General features: G+C 51.6%; 1 protein-coding gene across 1 annotated transcript in view; it reads left to right on the top strand.

Moving 5' to 3' along the window:
* LOC146871866 (synaptonemal complex protein 1-like) overlaps nt 1-18,251 on the top strand; it is a 2,219,271-nt gene that overhangs the window by 2,079,090 nt on the left and 121,930 nt on the right. Inside the window, exon 12 of the mRNA XM_085652069.1 lies at nt 204-290. Within this exon, the coding sequence (XP_085508195.1) occupies nt 204-290 (87 nt within the window). The remainder of the gene's footprint in view (nt 1-203; nt 291-18,251) is intronic.

Raw genomic sequence — 18,251 nt, 5'->3', positions numbered from 1 at the left:
TCTATATTCTGCTTGTAATGCTTTGACATGAATCCCTTTTGTGTACTAACTTGCTGAGTACAAAGCACAGGTCTCATGGAAATGGCAGGCATGTGCCAAAGGCAGAAGGTCTTTTAGGATTTCTAAAAATTCTGTTGAACACTAACCCGCTGAAGTAAGGCCTGTAAGTTGGCTTATAAATGTATTTCATGTATTTCTTTAAGAGCGTGGTTTCAGAAGAAGATATTTCCAAAACGCTGTATGTCAAGTGCCCTGAAGCTGCTCAATCCTTTACAACAACGCCAAAAAAGGTAAACTTAAATCTTTGCATTGAATAAATACCCAAAGAGTTGAAACTATTGAAATGAATACCTTATAAAGTACTTTAGATTAGAAACTTCTCCGAGGTCAGAGGATATCTGGAAATGTTTCCAGTTGGGGCAGATAAATACGTTATAGGTGGCACAAAAGCCTTTTTCCGGTGCCTGGTTGCGTAAGCACAACTAGTAATGAAAAACTTACTTAGCTCTTTTTTTCTGCATGCTCAGACACTGGGTCCGATAACATTGCTCAATATTACTCTGAACCATTCTTGCACTTTTGTTAAATCTTTTGTCTTGAAGCCATGCTTGCACCTGTCAGCAGGGCACAAGTCCTAAAAAAAGAAGTGGGGGGGACTAACCAAGGGGCATATCAGCAACAACCGGCGATAATTATCGCTAAGCGCACTTAGCGCTAGGATAATTATTGCCGGCTAGCATGGATTTTTATCGCTGAGATAGCGTGCTATCAGCAACGCTTATCTCAAAAGCAATAAAAATCATCACGCTAACTGCCTAACGTGAGATTATCGCTGGTAACCCAGCGATAATCTCACGCAATGTGGCGTTAGCTTGATGATAGGGACTCACAAACTTAGCCATGATATCCACCTTCCATAGGATATCATGGCTAAGTCAGTCCTGAAGCAGGCGTAAGGAAAGTAGAGATAACAGGGGTTATCGCTACTTTTCTTGTCGCTATGCTTCATAGCGTGGGGCTTGATGATAGGAGAAATGTCGCTTAGCGACATTTCTCCTGTCATGTCAGGTCAGGAACGCCCACTTTGCATCTCATTAGAGATGCAAAGCTGGGCGTTAGGAATTCCTACGCTAACGCAAGTTTTCACGCGTTAGCTGGAGCTTGCTAATTAGGCGATAAAATTATCGCCGCTTTTCGGCCGAAAACGGCCGCAAAAAGCGGTGATAATTTTATCGCCTCGCCTTGCTAATATGCCCCCAAGTTAGGCAGTATGCACATGAAAGCATGACACGTGCCATGATGCCATCACAGCGCATGAGATTTAACAAATTAGATTTTGAATTGGGGTTGTACCAAAAAAGTGGTGCAATCCTGATGCAAATTCTGGCTCTCATTTTATACATTTTTTTTTAAACCCTGCTACAAAGTCTGCATTTTAAAATATCTGATTGGGTTAAGGTATCTGCTACAAAGGTGCCCAGTAAATCTCAGGGAATTGTAGTAATGGTGAGATAACTCTGAAGGTTAACGCATTTGTGGGAGAGATCTGTGTTTTGTGAAGTCCCAGTTTTGAATCAGAGAAGTATTCAAGGTTAATGTGTCTCCTGCTAAGCACATCATGTAACATGCAGATAACAAATTTGTATTTTATTTAGAATAAGTAAGTGGGTTACTGCTTTTAACACAGGTATCCTTTTGTTACCTGCACTTCATAAATTGTAATCCTTCCAATACAGCACGGTGAGATATGGACATGTGACTCCAACACCTTGTAACCATGTCTCATGTCACTCATCTTGTACATTGATTTACACAGTTACATGATTTATTCTCAATGTATAATGTGCATGTTTCGTAAAGAGCTCTGACACCCTGAATTTGGTTGCGTAGCGCTATAAAAGAATTAAAACAGTCCTATTGAAATTGTTGTTTGTGTAAATACTGGGACAGACTAACACGTCTGACATTCGTATAGTTCATACATCTCTTATATCCAGGGACTGAAGAAAGTCACAAGCTGCCTCTCTTAAGTACCTGTGAAGTGATAGCAAGCTGTGAGCCTTTGTTTCCCCTTCGTTGCATTTACATTTAATTGCGAGGTTCCAGGCCGCCTCCAGCCAGGATATTCAAACAAAAGGAGGCCTGATGGCCCCTTAACTTCACTGTTTACCTTTGGCCCAGCTGGAGGTTTATAAAAATGCCCCCTCGCCGCCTGCACGTTGCTGCTGGGAATTGAAAGCAGACAACCTACAGGCGCTGCTGAACGTGTCCCAGTGTCTGAAAATGACACCGGGACAGTTCAGCATACTTCTGTGGGGCCCAACTTCTTGGCATGGTGGACGACGCGTACTGGCGTGTACCCCCGACTTGTGCCCTGATAGAGACTACTACCTGCAGATACCTTAACGTTGAATTATCCCCAGGCATGAGACTGGACCCAGAAAACGTTCTTGCCCAGCATATCTGCGCGCCGGGGGGTGGCACCACGCGACTCCGCCCTGACGTCCTGCGCGGGTGTGACATCAGCGAGGTCACATAAGCCCCACCCCAGCGCGCTGTCATCAGTTTCCTTCTTTTCCACGTGCCACGCGGATCCGGATCGTGTCCCTGGCCTGTTTTCAGGCCTTCTTTTCTCGCTTTGCTTTTCCTTTGGGAACAGTGTGCGAATGCCTTCGGGCTTCAAGACGTGCTCGTCTTGCGCCCACCAGATGTCGGCAACGGACCCTCACCCCATTTGCATGTGGTGTTTGGGGGAGCACCATGACTCCACGGACTGCGAGGCTTGTCAGCAGATGAAGCCGAAGTCCCGGTGGGAGCGCCGGATGAAACTCCTCTCAGCCCGCATGTCCAGGTCGGCGTCGTCACCGTGTCCATCCCCCGCGGAAGAGTTCAAGAACCGCCGCTTCCGTCTCCAACATCGTCCCTCTCCGAGGCCACAAGGGCGTCGCTCGCCCGTTGGTAAGTGTCGCAGCTTGTCCCCGAGGCCCGGTCCCTGCCCTGTGGGGGGCGCGGGTTCTCTGCAGGTCGTGTGGCCTGCGCGTCGCTACCCTACCCACCGTTTCCCAGCATGGGGGCGACCAGAGTCCAAATGGAGGTCTATGATGTGGCCCTGCAGGCCTCCTTGGCTCCTCCTCCTCCTCTTCCTGGGACATCCGTGGATCCCTTGCCATGTGCGGGGCCTTCTGCGGAATCGCCGGCGGCTCCGGCCCTGGCGCTGATAGGTTTGGCTTCAGGTCTTGGAGATGTGGTGTCGGCGTGGTGCGGCCCTACGGGGTTCCTCCCTTTGGCCCACGCCGCCTCTGCCTCGCCGCAAACCCCCGTGGGGGTCCCTGTGGTGTCACGGGAGGTTGCCGGGACTCGTGGCTTGTACCCGAGTCCCACTCGGTCCTCTGGGCAGGCGGCGGCCTTGTCCGAGGCCGAGCTGACGCCGCTCAGGCACTGGCAGCTGTCGGCCCTGGCGGCACTGTAGGGGCTGGCTAGGGACCGGGGTGCGCCCCCGGGTCCCCCTCGTCTCACCGCGCAGGCGGCTGCCTCGTCGGAGGTCGAGTCGGCGCCTTTTCGGTGCCATTCTTTAGCCGCCCCGGCTCCTGACCCCGCCTGCGCAGGTGGTGGTGGAGGTCGTCTCGGCGTCCCCTTCGACGCCGGTATACGTCGTGCTGGTGCCGGTGGCAGACTCCACGGCGCCGTGCCGGCATCGGGTCGTCGATTCGTCTTCGGAGGCCCCCTCTTCTCCAGAGGTGCGGCAACTTTTTGTCTCTTCTTCCCCGGAGACGGGATGCCGCTTCGTGGCTTTTTCCCCGGCGTCTTCCAAGGAGGGCTCTTCGCCATCCACGCGCCCACAGTCTTCTCCAGAGGTGCCTCAGGTACCCCACTCGTCTGTCAACCTTCCCCCGTTCCGAGCTTGGCATTTTCTTCCTCCAGTTGGGCTGGGGGACGGCCGGCTTAGCTTACAGCCGTCGCCCACGGAGGAATTGCTTTCCCCACCGCGTTGCCCTATGGAGGCGAGTGCTGCCTTCGCCCAGGCTGTCTCCACGGCCGCGGGGATTTTGCGCATGGGCGACCCAGCTGCCAATTTCCCCGCGGATCATTTGCTTGAGGTTCTCCTTCAGGGCTCTGGTGGACAGGAGCTGCTTCTTCCCTTCCAAGCTTCGCTCCATAATTCTCTCTTGGGGGCCTGGGGCATCCTGCCACGGGGGACCCGGTGCCCCAGCCTCTCCTGCACCACCACTGTCCTGCTCCGCATGATCCTGTCTGCCTTTCCTTCCACCCTTCTACAAGGGGCCCTCTTCTGCAGACTGCCTTTCCCTCCTTGCCATCGGTGTTGTCTCCTCCGTCCCGGGTAGCCCGGTGGTTAGATTAATGGTAGCGTAACATCTTCGCTTCCTCCAGTGCTGCCTTGTGTGAGAAGTTGGCCTGATATTTGATGTCACTAGTTCTAGTGTACACCTTGTATCAGTCCAAACAACCCTTATGGTGATTGGTTGTAAAGTCAACCTTATAGACCAGCTATCCTAGTGGTAGCATGGACAAGAGCAGTCTTAGGCTAAACTCTGTATGGCATGTGAAGCCAGCTGTTATACCATTTGCAATCCCTTGAATACCAAATGAAAGGACACCACAACAGATATATATAAAAATAGGATGTATTTATTCTAGTCAAAATACCCTCAGCACTCTTTATGAGATTCGAGGTAAGTACAACACAGTCTTCTTTAAGCATACATAAGTCACACAGGTAAGTAATACAGTTAGGCCCTAGGGGCCACGCAAACCATATACTAAGTAAATGGTATAAGGACCACTGTCACGAACACAGGTTAGGCCTAGGCCTAGGGAATCGCTGGGGCTACACTATACTACCAGTTGCTAGGCAGTGGGAGGCCCATGCGATTCAGGTGCAGAGTGGAAACACTCACGCGTAATGCGTTAAAGTCGATAGAAATAGTGATGTTTAGAAATAAAGAGTTTTAGGACACTTCGGAAAGAGCTAGGAGTTAGAGACTTGGAAACTAGACCCCAGGATAGTCAATACCCTTGTGAGCACCGGAGTACTCAGTTTACCTAGCCCACGGGCTGCGGGTGCATAGGTGTGACCTTGCGTCGGGTTTCGCCGTTGACTCCTATGGATGCCTGAAGAAAAGGGTTGGAATCAAGAAGGAGGGTACTTGCAAGCAGAAGGGACGGAGTCTAGGTCACCAGCCAGGAGCCGGGAAGGAACCAGGAAGGAACCAGGCGATGTCGTGAAGATGCAGGTGAAGAGGTGAAGCTTGTCGCAGCAGCCACGGGTACCAGGAGGCGCCGAGGATGACCAGAACCAGGAGGCGAGCTGTCCCACGAGGGCTCTTGCTGTTGGCGGCGTCGTTGTCGAGTTCGGACCCAACAAGCCTTGGCAAGCGCAACCCACGCAGGATGAAGGATTCACTTCTGTTGCAGACCAGGAAGGCCTGAGGTGCTTCTCTTTCACAGGGAAGCAAGGGCCAGTCTGGAGGAGCCAAACCAGTGGTGGAAAGTCAAGGGTTCGTCGTCACTGAGGTTACTAGCCTACGGGCAAGCAACCGGACAGACGCGTTGAGCAGGAAAATGCAGAAGGGCCCCACGCAGAACTCGTGGAGTGTGGAGGGCTGATCTTCGGTGCCGATGGTGCTCGGGGTTGGGGCTTCTCAATCCCCAGAGCACAACTTCGAGGATGCCTCAGAAGCTGCACTGGAAGCTATTCGCCAATTTTCCCAGGTAGCCGGTCCCACGTCTCTCGTCGCCTCCACGGATCTCAGCTCTGCTGTGGATGTGGATCAGGGTCGGAGAAGTCTGGAAGTCAAGGCGCTGGTCGGGCTCTGCAGTCGGTTCCTCGTAGAACTTGGGCAAAGCAAACGGCAGGTCGCTTGTTGGTGCCTGTTTGCACAGGGTGGCCACTCCTTGGCCACAAGGGAGATTCTTCAGTCTTCTTCCGTAGTCGAATGTCGAAGGTCCAGAGTTTCTGTTCAAGTTGCAGTTTTCAGGATAATCCAAAGTCCTAGGGACTCAGCTCCCACTCTTATACTAATCTGGGGGGCTGGGTTACCTGCTAGGTCCCTCCTATGGGTGGGACCAGGGAGGGGGGTGGTTACACCCCCTTCCCTTTGTCCAGTTTCACGCCCGGACTGGGGCTGGAGTGCCCCAGCACCGGTTTGAACCGGACTATGCATGGGACACCTTGTGTGCCCCAGGCAGTGTCTCGTTTCTTTCATCCCTCCCTGCCCCAATACACTAAGTCCTGTCTAGGGTGGTGCTAGCACCTCTCAAGGCAGGAAACCTATTGTCCAAGCCTCCCTTGCTGCAAGGAATCCCAGCAGCAGGAGGTCAGACTTGTGTCTGTGGCAGCAGCATCCATTTTGTGATGCTGGGGCTCTGGTTAACTTTAACCGGGTAGTAGGTCTTCAACATGTCTTCTCCCTCTAGAGGGAGGAATACTATCCTCATCGCCAGCAATGGTGTGGGGGTAGTATTCCAAAGTGTTAGACACCTTACATGACATGTTTTGATAAAGCCAAACCATAGTTACCATAACCGCGAGGATTATAAGGCACTTTAAGAGTATATGGTAGGCGATTTCATAGAACAGCTATAAGGACATGGTTCCGAAAGCCGCAGACAGGCTCAGCTCATGTTAGAGCACCATCTCACATGTTACCAAGCACTCTGCCTTCAGGATTGTTAAGGCCTGCCATAGGAGTGACTGAAAGGTTACCCATGTGTCTATATATGAGGTAGATATAGGAATACTATACCTAAGCAAGGGGTGATTACACGACCTTGCCCCAGCTGAGTGATCAGCCAGTTGTGTCATGATGGGAGGCCAGCCAGGGGTGGCATAATACATGCTGCAGCCCCTGGTAGGCCTAGGGTACACCCATGCCCTGGGTACCTAAGGTACACTGTACAGGGCCCTAGAGGGTGATCCTTACCAATTGGGTTATGTACCTAAAGTACATAGTATGAATTTAGAGAGAGAATAGCTGGGCTGTGGGTTTGATTAGCAGGCCCACAGCCACATCTAAGTCGAAAACCAGTGAAGCAAAAGGAAAAAGTGGGGGTGAACATAGAAAGCAGACCCTACTCTCCTACACAACCCCCCCCCCCCAAACTTAGGGACATTAAACTAACCTTGACCAGTTGAGTCTTCATGTTCTAAGTGGAAATATCTGGAGAGTCCATCTGCATTGGCATGGTCAGTCCCAGGTCTATGTTCCACTGTGAAGTCCATCCCCTGTAGGGAAATGGACCACCTAAGAAGTTTGGGATTTTCACCCTTCATCTGATTTAGCCACAAGAGGGGCTTATGGTCTGTCTGAATCTTGAAGTGAGTGCCAAACAAGTATGGCCTCGGCTTCTTCAGGGCCCAAACCACAGCAAAGGCCTCCCTCTCAATAGCTGACCAACGTTTCTCTCTAGGGGTCAGCCTTCTACTAATAAAAGCAATGGGCTGGTCTTGACCATCTGTATTCAGTTGTGAAAGAACAGCTCCCACACCCAACTCAGAAGTATCTGTCTGGACAATGAACTCTTTGGAGTAGTCTGGACTTTTCAGAATAGGTGCAGTGCACATGGCCTGCTTCAGGTCATCAAATGCCTTCTGACAGCTTACTGTCCACTGAACTTTCTTTGGCATTTTCTTGGAGGTCAAGTCATTAAGTGGTGTCACAATGGACCCATAGTTCTTAACAAACATTCTGTAGTACCCAGTCAGGCCCAAGAAAGCTCTGACCTGTGTCTGGGTAATTGGAGGAGTCCAGTTCTTTATGGTCTGGATCTTGCTCTCCAGTGGTTGAACCTGACCCCCACCTACTAGGTGGCCCAGGTACACAACCTTGCTCTGCCCTATCTGGCACTTAGTGGCCTTGATAGTGAGGCCTGCCTTTTGCAGGGCCTCTAAAACATTCCTCAGGTGGACCAGGTGATCCTCCCAGGTGGAGCTAAAGACAGCAATATCATCAAGATAAGCTGCACAGTAGTCATCCAGGCCTGTAAGGACTTGATTCACCAACCTTTGGAAAGTGGCAGGTGCATTCTTCAAGCCAAAGGGCATTACCAAAAATTGATAATGTCCTCCTGGGGTTGAGAAAGCAGTTTTGGCCTTTGCACTCTCAGCTAGTCTGATTTGGCAGTAGCCTGCTGTCAGGTCAAATGTACTCAAAAACTTGGCAGCTGCCAATCTGTCAATGAGCTCCTCTGCCCTAGGTATTGGGGAGGGCATCTGTCCTAGTGACAGCATTGAGACCTCTGTAATCCACGCAAAACCTCATCTCTCTCTTACCATCTTGGGTGTGAGGTTTTGGCACAAGAACTACAGGACTAGCCCAAGGGCTCTCTGAAGGTTCAATGACTCCCAGCTCCAACATCTTTTGTACCTCAATCTTTATGCAGTCCCTGACATGGTCAGGTTGCCTGTAGATTTTACTCTTCACAGGCAGACTGTCACCAGTGTCCATCTCATGGGTGCACCAGTTTGTCTGACTTGGGGTCAGAGAGAACATATGTCTATAGGCCTGTAGAACTTGTCTGCAGTCCTGTTGCTGATGGTTAGTGAGGCTGTCAGAAAAGACCACACCATCAACTGAACCATCATCAGGGTTCTGAGTCAGCAGGTCTGGGAGAGGGTCACTCTCTTCCTCCTGCCCCTCATCTGTAGCCATGAGTAAGCCCATGTCTGCCCTGTCAACATATGCCTTTAACCTGTTGACATGAAGCACCCTGTGGGGGCTTCTGGGAGTCCCAAGGTCCACCAAGTAGGTGACGTCTCCCTTCTGTTCAACAATAGTTTGGGGTCCAGACCATTTGTCCTGGAGTGCTGCTGGGGCCACTGGCTCCAACACCCACACTTTCTGTCCTGGCTGGTACACAGTCAGCACAGCCTTTTGGTCATGCCAAGCTTTTTTGAGTTCTTGGCTTGCCTCAAGGTTTTTAGAAGCCTTCTTCATATACTCTGCCATCCTGGAGCGGAGGCCAAGTACATAATCCACTATATCGAGTTTGGGTTGTCTGAGAGGTCTCTCCCATCCTTCCCTTACTAAACACAGGGGTCCCCTTACAGGATGCCCAAACAAAAGCTCAAAAGGGCTGTAGCCAACCCCCTTTTGTGGGACCTCTCTGTATGCAAACAGAAGGCAGGGTAAAAGGATGTCCCATCTTCGCCTAAGCTTGTCTGGTAAACCTGTTATCATCCCTTTTAGGGTCTTGTTGAACCTTTCCACAAGCCCATTGCATTGTGGGTGATAGGGTGTAGTGAATTTGTAGTTAACACCACACTCCTTCCACATTGCAGTCAAATATCCTGACATGAAGTTGGCACCTCTGTCAGAGACAACCTCCTTTGGAAACCCCACTCTGGAGAATACTCCAAGTAGGGCCCTTGCCACAACAGGAGCTGTTGTGGTCCTCAGGGGTATAGCTTCTGGGTACCTGGTGGCATGGTCCACTATCACCAGTATGAATCTGTGCCCAGATGCTGTTTGGGGGTCCATTGGTCCTACAATGTCTATCCCCACTCTCTCAAAGGGAAGCCCCACCACAGGTAGTGGTATGAGGGGGGCCTTTGTGGTGCCACCTGATTTGCCACTGGCTTGGCAGGTGACACAGGAGCGACAAAACTCCTTGGTATCTTCTGACATGTGAGGCCAGTGAAAGTGAGGGACAAGTCTGTCCCAAGTCTTATTCTGGCCTAAGTGTCCTGCAAGAGGAATATCATGGGCCAAGGTAAGAAGGAAGCCTCTGAAACTCAATGGTATGACCAACCTCCTGGACGCACCAGGCTTGGGGTCTCTAGCCTCTGAGTACAGCAGCCCTTCATCCCAATACACTCTATGGGTACCTTGAGCATTCCCTGCAGCCTCAGCAGCAGCCTGCTGTCTGAGGGGTTCAATAGAAGGACAGTCTAATTGTGCCTGCCTCAGATCTGCCCTTGAAGGTCCCCCTGTCCCAAGAAACTCAACCTGGTCAGGTTCCAGTTCTTCTAGGACAGTTCCTTCAGGGCCCTCAGAATCATCCTCCTGTGAGGGCTGATTCTCTACCTGAGGCAGGGGGGAAGGCACAGCCTTAACCCTTCTGCTCTTTCTTTTGGGTTGTGTCTGGTCCATTGTCCCAGGATCCAGCACTTGTTCAGTGTTGCACTTTTTGGCCTGTGACCTAGTCACAGCAAGGACATGTGCATCTATTCCCAGCATTTCTGCATGGGTCCTATACTCCACTTCAGCCCACACTGAAGTTTCAAGGTCATTTCCCAACAGACACTCTACAGGAAGGTCTGAACTCACCACAACTTTCTTGAGGCCAGTTACCCCTCCCCAGGAGAAGTTAACAATTGCCACACTATGGGAGGTAGTGGCATTGCTAGCGTTGGCCACTAGGTAATTCTCACCTAGCATGATCTGTCCAGGGTCCACAAAGGCAGGTGTCACCATTGTGACACTAGCACCTGTGTCCCTGTAGGCCTGAACCATTCTATTGTTGATTAAAGGAGTCTGTCTGTACTTGCCCAGGTTACTGGGTCCCACAGTAGAGGACAAAGCTATGTCCTCATCACAGATCAGAACAGCCTGAGTGAGTATTCTGACTAGGCCAGAATCCACTTCAGTTCCCAGGGTTAACCCTATTACACCCTTTTGCTGGGAACCACCACTTACAGCTGGACTAGGGGGTACAGTTGCCTTAGGGGCAATGGTGGTTGGGGGCTTGTCCTTTTTGGTGCATTCACTAAACCAATGGGAATTGGACTTACAATAGTTACACCAAGGTTTCTTTTGGCCATCTTTCTTTTTATCCTTTTTGGGACCACCCTCCCCCTGAGCCTGTTGGGGGCTTGGTGAAGACTTCTGGTCTTTTGATTTCTGCTCATAACCCTTCTGGTCTGCCTTTTTCTGACCACCGCCCTGGTTCTGGTTTTTCTGCTTAACTCTAGTCCTGACCCACCTATCTGCCTTCTTTCCCAATTCTTGGGGAGAAGTTTGGTCAGAGTCAATCAAGTGTTGATGCAGCAGCTGGTTTTGACAGTTGTTAAGGATTTGCTCTCTCATGATCAAATTATACAATCCTGTATAGTCCTTAACCTTACTACCCAATAACCAGCCTTCCAAAGCCTTAGTGGCACAATCTACAAAGTCAGTCCAGTCCTGAGTCTGTGTCTTCTGGGTATCCCTGAACAACAACCTGTATTGTTCAGTGGTTAGGCCAAACCCATCAATCAGAGCACTCTTCAGGACAGTGTAATTGTCAGCATCCTCATCACTAACTGTGAGGAGCTTGTCTCTACCTTTCTCAGAGAAGGAGAGCCACAAGATAGCTGCCCACTGACTTTTTGGTACCTGCTGTACTTTGCAAGCCCTCTCCAAAGCAGTTATCCATTTGTGGATGTCATCCCCACACTTGTAGGGAGGGACAATCTTGCTCAGGTTTCTATTGTCATAGGTCCTGTCTCTATCTTTAGGGATAGTGCTGCCACCAGTGGGTCCTAACCCACTTAACTTTTGCTCTCTGGCCAGAGCAAGTCTCTCTGTGGCAAGGGCAAGTTCTTCCCTTTCAATCCTCAGATTGACTTCCCTCATTCTGGCCTGATGCTCTTTTCTCTGTGGAGAAGTCATTCCCCTGTGAGAAGAGGCATTGGAGCTATTAGAGACATGAGAGTGGATAGATTCCCTGGAAGGGGATCTTCCTCTCCTGCTTCTCTGGTTAAGTCCACTTGAGGGTCTGAATGGGGTGACCCCATTCTGACTCCCATGTAGGCTTAAGTTAGCCTGGCTAAGTCTCCTAACTTGGACCTGGCTGTCTACCTCATCTTCTGAAGTCCATGCTGACTCATCTTGATCAGTATTGTGAGGGGAGTCTTCTGTAGAGGGCAGACCCTCATTTGTACCTAAGGTACCATCCTGGGAGGCTCTCTGAGCATCATACTCTTCTAAGATCTCCACTAGATAAATGAGGGTAGGGTTTGAACCCTGTTTTAACTTTCTGGAGGTACACAATTGTCTCATCTCCTGAAAAGTTAGGGTATCATATCTAGAGGGTAACTTTCTAGGATATCCCACTCCTGAGAGAGAATCATCTTGATCTCCTCTCAGAGACATGATCTAGTGAGGGTGTGGTGTGTGCACCTACCTACACTAGTTGTATCTACTAAAACCTCTCTAGTAGTTGTAGTCAGGGTGTGCTAGGCCCTTCAACCTACAACAACTAAGTTCAGTAGAACTTAAGTATTTATAAGCTATGTTATATGTACCTGACAAATATCCTTGTGATCTTTCAATTTGATATCTCAAGATTGCAATGGTATCACAACAGCAAGCTCAGATCCCAACCGCTGCTCACCAATGTGAGAAGTTGGCCTGATATATGATGTCACTAGTTCTAGTGTACACCTTGTATTAGTCCAAACAACCCTTATGGTGATTGGTTGTAAAGTCAACCTTATAGACCAGCTATCCTAGTGGTAGCATGGACAAGAGCAGTCTTTGGCTAAACTCTGTATGGCATGTGAAGCCAGCTGTTATACCATTTGCAATCCCTTGAATACCAAATGAAAGGACACCACAACAGATATATATAAAAATAGGATGTATTTATTCTAGTCAAAATACCCTCAGCACTCTTTATGAGATTCGAGGTAAGTACAACACAGTCTTCTTTAAGCATACATAAGTCACACAGGTAAGTAATACAGTTAGGCCCTAGGGGCCACGCAAACCATATACTAAGTAATTGGTATAAGGACCACTGTCACGAACACAGGTTAGGCCTAGGCTTAGGGAATCGCTGGAGCTACACTATACTACCAGTTGCTAGGCAGTGGGAGGCCCACGGGATTCAGGTGCAGAGTGGAAACACTCACGCGTAATGCGTTAAAGTCGATAGAAATAGTGATGTTTAGAAATGGAGAGTTTTAGGACACTTCGGAAAGAGCTAGGAGTTAGAGACTTGGAAACTAGACCCCAGGATAGTCAATACCCTTGTGAGCACTGGAGTACTTAGTTTACCTAGCCCACGGGCTGCGGGTGCATAGGTGTGAACTTGCGTCGGGTTTAGTCGTTGACTCCTATGGATGCCTGAAGAAAAGGTGCTGACAGGCAGTCAGTGAAGAGTGTCCGGTGGATTCCAAGGTTGGAATCAAGAAGGAGGGTACCTGCAAGCAGAAGGGACAGAGTCTAGGTCACCAGCCAGGAGCCGGGAAGGAACCAGGAAGGAACCAGGCGATGTCGTGAAGGTGCAGGTGAAGAGGTGAAGCTTGTCACAGCAGCCACGGGTACCAGGAGGCGTTGAGGACGACCAGAACCAGGAGGTGAGCTGTCCCATGAGGGCTCTTGCTGTTGGCGGCGTCATTGTCGAGTTCGGACCCAACAAGCCTTGGCAGGCGCAACCCACACAGGATGAAGGATTCGCTTCTGTTGCAGACCAGGAAGGCCTGAGGTGCTTCTCTTTCACAGGGAAGCAAGGGCCAGTCTGGAGGAGCCAAACCAGTGGTGGAAAGTCAAGGGTTTGTCGTCACTGAGGTTACTAGCCAACGGGCAAGCAACCGGACAGACGCGTTGAGCAGGAAAATGCAGAAGGGCCCCACGCAGAACTCGTGGAGTGTGGAGGGCTGATCTTCGGTGCAGATGGTGCTCGGGGTTGGGGCTTCTCAATCCCCAGAGCACAACTTCGAGGATGCCTCAGAAGCTGCGCTGGAAGCTTGTAGCCAATTTTCCCAGGTAGCCGGTCCCACGTCTCTCGTCGCCTCCACGGATCTCAGCTTGGCTGTGGATGTGGATCAGGGTCGGAGAAGTCTGGAAGTCAAGGCGCTGGTCGGGCTCTGCAGTCGGTTCCTCGTAAAACTTGGGCAAAGCAAACGCAGGTCGCTTGTTGGTGCCTGTTTGCACAGGGTGGCCACTCCTTGGCCACAAGGGAGATTCTTCAGTCTTCTTCCGTAGTCGAATGTCGAAGGTCCAGAGTTTCTGTTCAAGTTGCAGTTTTCAGGATAATCCAAAGTCCTAGGGACTCAGCTCCCACTCTTATACTAATCTGGGGGTCTGGGTTACCTGCTAGGTCCCTCCTATGGGTGGGACCAGGGAGGGGGGTGGTTACACCCCCTTCCCTTTGTCCAGTTTTGCGCCAGGACCGGGGCTGGAGTGCCCCAGCACCGGTTTGAACCGGACTATGCATGGAACACCTTGTGTGCCCCAGGCAGTGTCTCGTTTCTTTCATCCCTCCCTGCCCCAATACACTAAGTCCTGTCTAGGGTGGTGTTAGCACCTCCCAAGGCAGGAAACCTATTTTCCAAGCCTCCCTCGCTGGAAGGACTCCCAGCAGCAGGAGGTCAGACTTGTGTCTGTGGCAGCAGCATCCATTTTGTGATGCTGGGGATCTGGTTAACTTTAACCGGGTAGTAGGTCTTCAACATGTCTTCTCCCTCTAGAAGGGAGGAATACTATCCTCATTGCCAGCAATGGTGTGGGGGTAGTATTCCAAAGTGTTAGACACCTTACACGACATGTTTTGATAAAGTCAAACCATAGTTACCATAACCGCGAAGATTATAAGGCACTTTAAGAGTATATGGTAGGCGATATCATAGAACAGCTATAAGGACATGGTTCCGAAAGCTGCAGACAGGCTCAGCTCATGCTAGAGCACCATCTCACATGTTACCAAGCACTCTGCCTTCAGGATTGTTAAGGCCTGCCATAGGAGTGACTGAAAGTTTATCCATGTGTCTATATATGAGGTAGATATAGGAATACTATACCTAAGCAAGGGGTGATTACACGACCTTGCCCCAGCTGAGTGATCAGCCAGTTGTGTCATGATGGGAGGCCAGCCAGGGGTGGCATAATACATGCTGCAGCCCCTGGGAGGCCTAGGGTACACCCATGCCCTGGGTACCTAAGGTACACTGTACAGGGCCCTAGAGGGTGATCCTTACCAATTGGGTTATGTACCTAAAGTACATAGTATGAATTTAGAGAGAGAACAGCAAGGCTGTGGGCCTGATTAGCAGGCCCACAGCCACATCTAAGTCGAAAACCAGTGAAGCAAAAGCAAAAAGTGGGGGTGAACATAGAAAGCAGACCCTACTCTCCTACACCTTGCGGGCACTCAACACGCTTTGTATGTTGGCCAGAGCCACTTCCTGCTTGTGGGATTCGGCGGAGTCCCTTCTGTCTTGTGCTTCTCAGGAGGGTGCCTGCGCTGACCTGCGGCACCATGTGTTGGATGGCCGGGAGCTGGCCGCGTTTATTCTTAGCTCGGCTCTAGATGTCTCTGAGGCTCTTGGTCGCACTATGGCTTCTTCGGTAGCCCTCCGTCACCATGCTTGCCTGAGGGATATTGTTTTCCCTGAGAATGTTAGCGAACGTCTGGTTGACCTCCCTTTCGATGGCACTCATTTGTTTCACGCCCCTGCGGATTCTGCCCTTCAGCGGTTCCTTGCGGGGCTTCGTCCTCCCCCCCTCCTCCTCCTCTTCCTCCCCCTCAGTAAACCTGGATGTCAGTCCTCTGCTGTGTTCTGGGAGGTGTTCTCCCATTGTTTTCTGGGGTCTAGTGCGGTAGCCCCGGCTGTGTGTTCTGTGTGGTTAGTGTGCCTTCAGGGTCCTTTGGTTGGCCCTTCGGTGCTGTTGGTTGCTGGTTCAGCCCCCTTTTTTGACTTGTGGTTTTGGCTGTTGGTAAAGCCGTGTAGGTCCTGAGATTGGGCCATCTGTGTCTTCTTTATTGGCTGCTTGGCAAGCCGTCTGCTGCTGAATGTTTTCCTAAGAGGTGTTCCCATGTTTTCTTGGGACATAGCATACTCGATGTGGGGTACTTGTAGCTATTATATACCTCTGTCCTGTGCTGGGGAGGTGTGGTCATCCTTTCAGATGTCTTGCTCTTCTTGGCGTCACGGTATGTCGCAGGTGTGGTCTCTTTGCCAATTGTCTTGGCGCAGCTTGCGTTGTGCCCAGGGTTGTCCTTCTCCATGTTCGCTACATCGCTAGACCGATCTGGCCTGCTGTCTGCGGTGTCGTGTTGTGGCGATTCTGCCCTTCTGTCCAGCGTTTCGGCCTGGTCCTCTGTCTGGTGTTCCAGGGGGACTGGCTTTCCTTGACTTTCTATGTTCTGGTTGATGGCTTGGGCCCGTCCTCCGTCTCTTGCTCTCTCTCTTTCTCTTCTGCCTGGTCCCACTTCTTTAGTGGGTCGGTGTGTGTTCTGGACCGGCCCCTCTTTTGGGGTGTGTCCTGGCCCTCCCTGGCCTCTGCCTTCGGCTTGTGCCTGGCTTGTTCTGGTGCACTACTCTGTGGTGTTGCCGGCTGCTGGCTGCACATGCTTGCGCATGCCTGCTTGTTCTGGTCCACCGTCGTGGCCTTTGATGTGTGCCCCTGCCTCTAGTTCAGCTGGGGCTTTCTGCACTTGTGCCTTTCTTCTTACGCCTGCGCTATTGGCGGTGGGGCTGTTCCTGCCTTGTCCGCTGCTTGCGGCCGAGGTGTGTTCGGCTGTTTCCTATCACTGTGTGTGCTTCTTGCGGCAGGCCCTGCCTCCGATTCTACCTCTTCTCCCTGGGGTTCAAGGTGGTTCTTTTGTTCCTTGAGACTCTTCGGGCGCTGTCTGCCTGTGCGGGGTGTTAGGGCGGTTCTCCCTTGGTTGGGCTTGGGATCTCCTGGCCTTTCCTTCTTGTCCCTGTGACATGTCCCCTGCTAGGGCCCTGTGTCTCTCCTGCATCCTGCTGGTACATCACGCCAGGTGGCCGATGCGGGCTCTGCAGTGGGTCCTGAAGTTCCAGTGGGCTCAACATCAGGGCAACCTGTCCGACGACATCCTGATATCGGAGGGCACTGCAAGACAGTTGCAGTGGTGGCTCATGGACCGCGATTGGTTCAGTGGCAGATCCCTCTCCCTACCCCAACCGGAGTACGTAGTGGTGACGGATGCGTCCCTCCTGGGATGGGGAGGTATAGGAGAGTAGGATCTGCACTTATGTTGCCCCCACTTTTTTTCTGATGTTAACACTGGTATCTGAAAGAAACACGTTACTTAGATTCCTCACCTTAGGATATCCCCAGGCGTCAGGCTGTATCCGGAAAGATTTTTTGTAGCAATACCCCTTGCGCGTCGCTAGGCGTCATCTGCGGCTCCGCGTCCGTCGTTGGCGTCGTGCGCCGGAATGACGTCGTCGGAGTACTTAGACGCCGCCCTCGCGCGCTGACGTCAGTTCTTCTTTTTTGCGCGCCAGACAGCGCCGATCTGGGAAGAGCTTATCCCTTAGTCAATTTTTGACTAAACTTTTTGACTCTTTTTGGTCTTCTGTCGACTCGACTCTGGTGCCGGTAGGATGCTCGGGTTTAAAGCCTGTGACTCCTGTCATCGACTGATGTCGGTGACGGACCACCATTGCCGGTGCCTTTACTGCCTGGGGGCCGACCACGACACGGAGTCATGCCCCGATTGTCAGGCCTGGACCTCGAAGGCTAGGCAGGAGCGGTCCCGTAAGCTTCTCGAGCTTCGGCTCACGGCTCCGCGCCGCTCACGGTCCCAGTCCAGGTAGAGGTCCAGTCGCTCGTCGGGCTCGAAGTCTTCGGTAAGTCGAAGCGATTTAAGAAGTCCAAGAGGCGACACCGCTCTTCGGACTCCCCTCGCCGGTCGCGCGACTCGGCCGAGGGTCAGGGTGGTCCCACCCCCGCGGCTCCGTCGGAGCCGCAGGAGCCGCGTCCGTCCCCATACCCACCGGTCCCTGGGACTGACGCGACTCCGGCGGAGGTCAGTGCCTTCCTCTCTGCCATGAGGGGCCTGGCTCTGCCGTCGACGCCTGCCGGCGCGCCTTCGGGCCCCGCGGGCTCGACTGGGCGACCTCGCGTGCCGTCGGTGTAGGAGAGTAGGGTCTGCTTTCTATGTTCACCCCCACTTTTTGCTTTTGCCTTACTGGTTTTCGACTTAGATGTGGCTGTGGGCCTGCTAATCAGACCCACAGCCCTGCTGTTCTCTCTCTAAATTAATACTATGCACTTTAGGTGTATAACCCATTTGGATAGGATCACCTTATTGGCCCCTGTACAGTGTACCTTAGGTACCCAGGGCATAGGTGTACCCTAGGCCTTCCAGGGGCTGCAGCATGTATTATGCCACCCCTGGCCTGGCCTTCCATTATGACACAACTGGCTAATCACTCAGCTGGGGCAAGGTCGTGTAATCACCCCTTGCTTAGGTGTAGTATTCCTATACCTACCTTATATAGAGACACATGTGTACCTATCAGCCACTCCTATGGCAGGCCTTAACAATCCTGG

This window comes from Triturus cristatus, chromosome 1_1 (genome assembly GCF_964204655.1).
Source record: "Triturus cristatus chromosome 1_1, aTriCri1.1, whole genome shotgun sequence".
NCBI classification, from domain to species: domain Eukaryota; kingdom Metazoa; phylum Chordata; class Amphibia; order Caudata; family Salamandridae; genus Triturus; species Triturus cristatus.
This window is presented reverse-complemented; position numbering and strand designations above follow the sequence as displayed.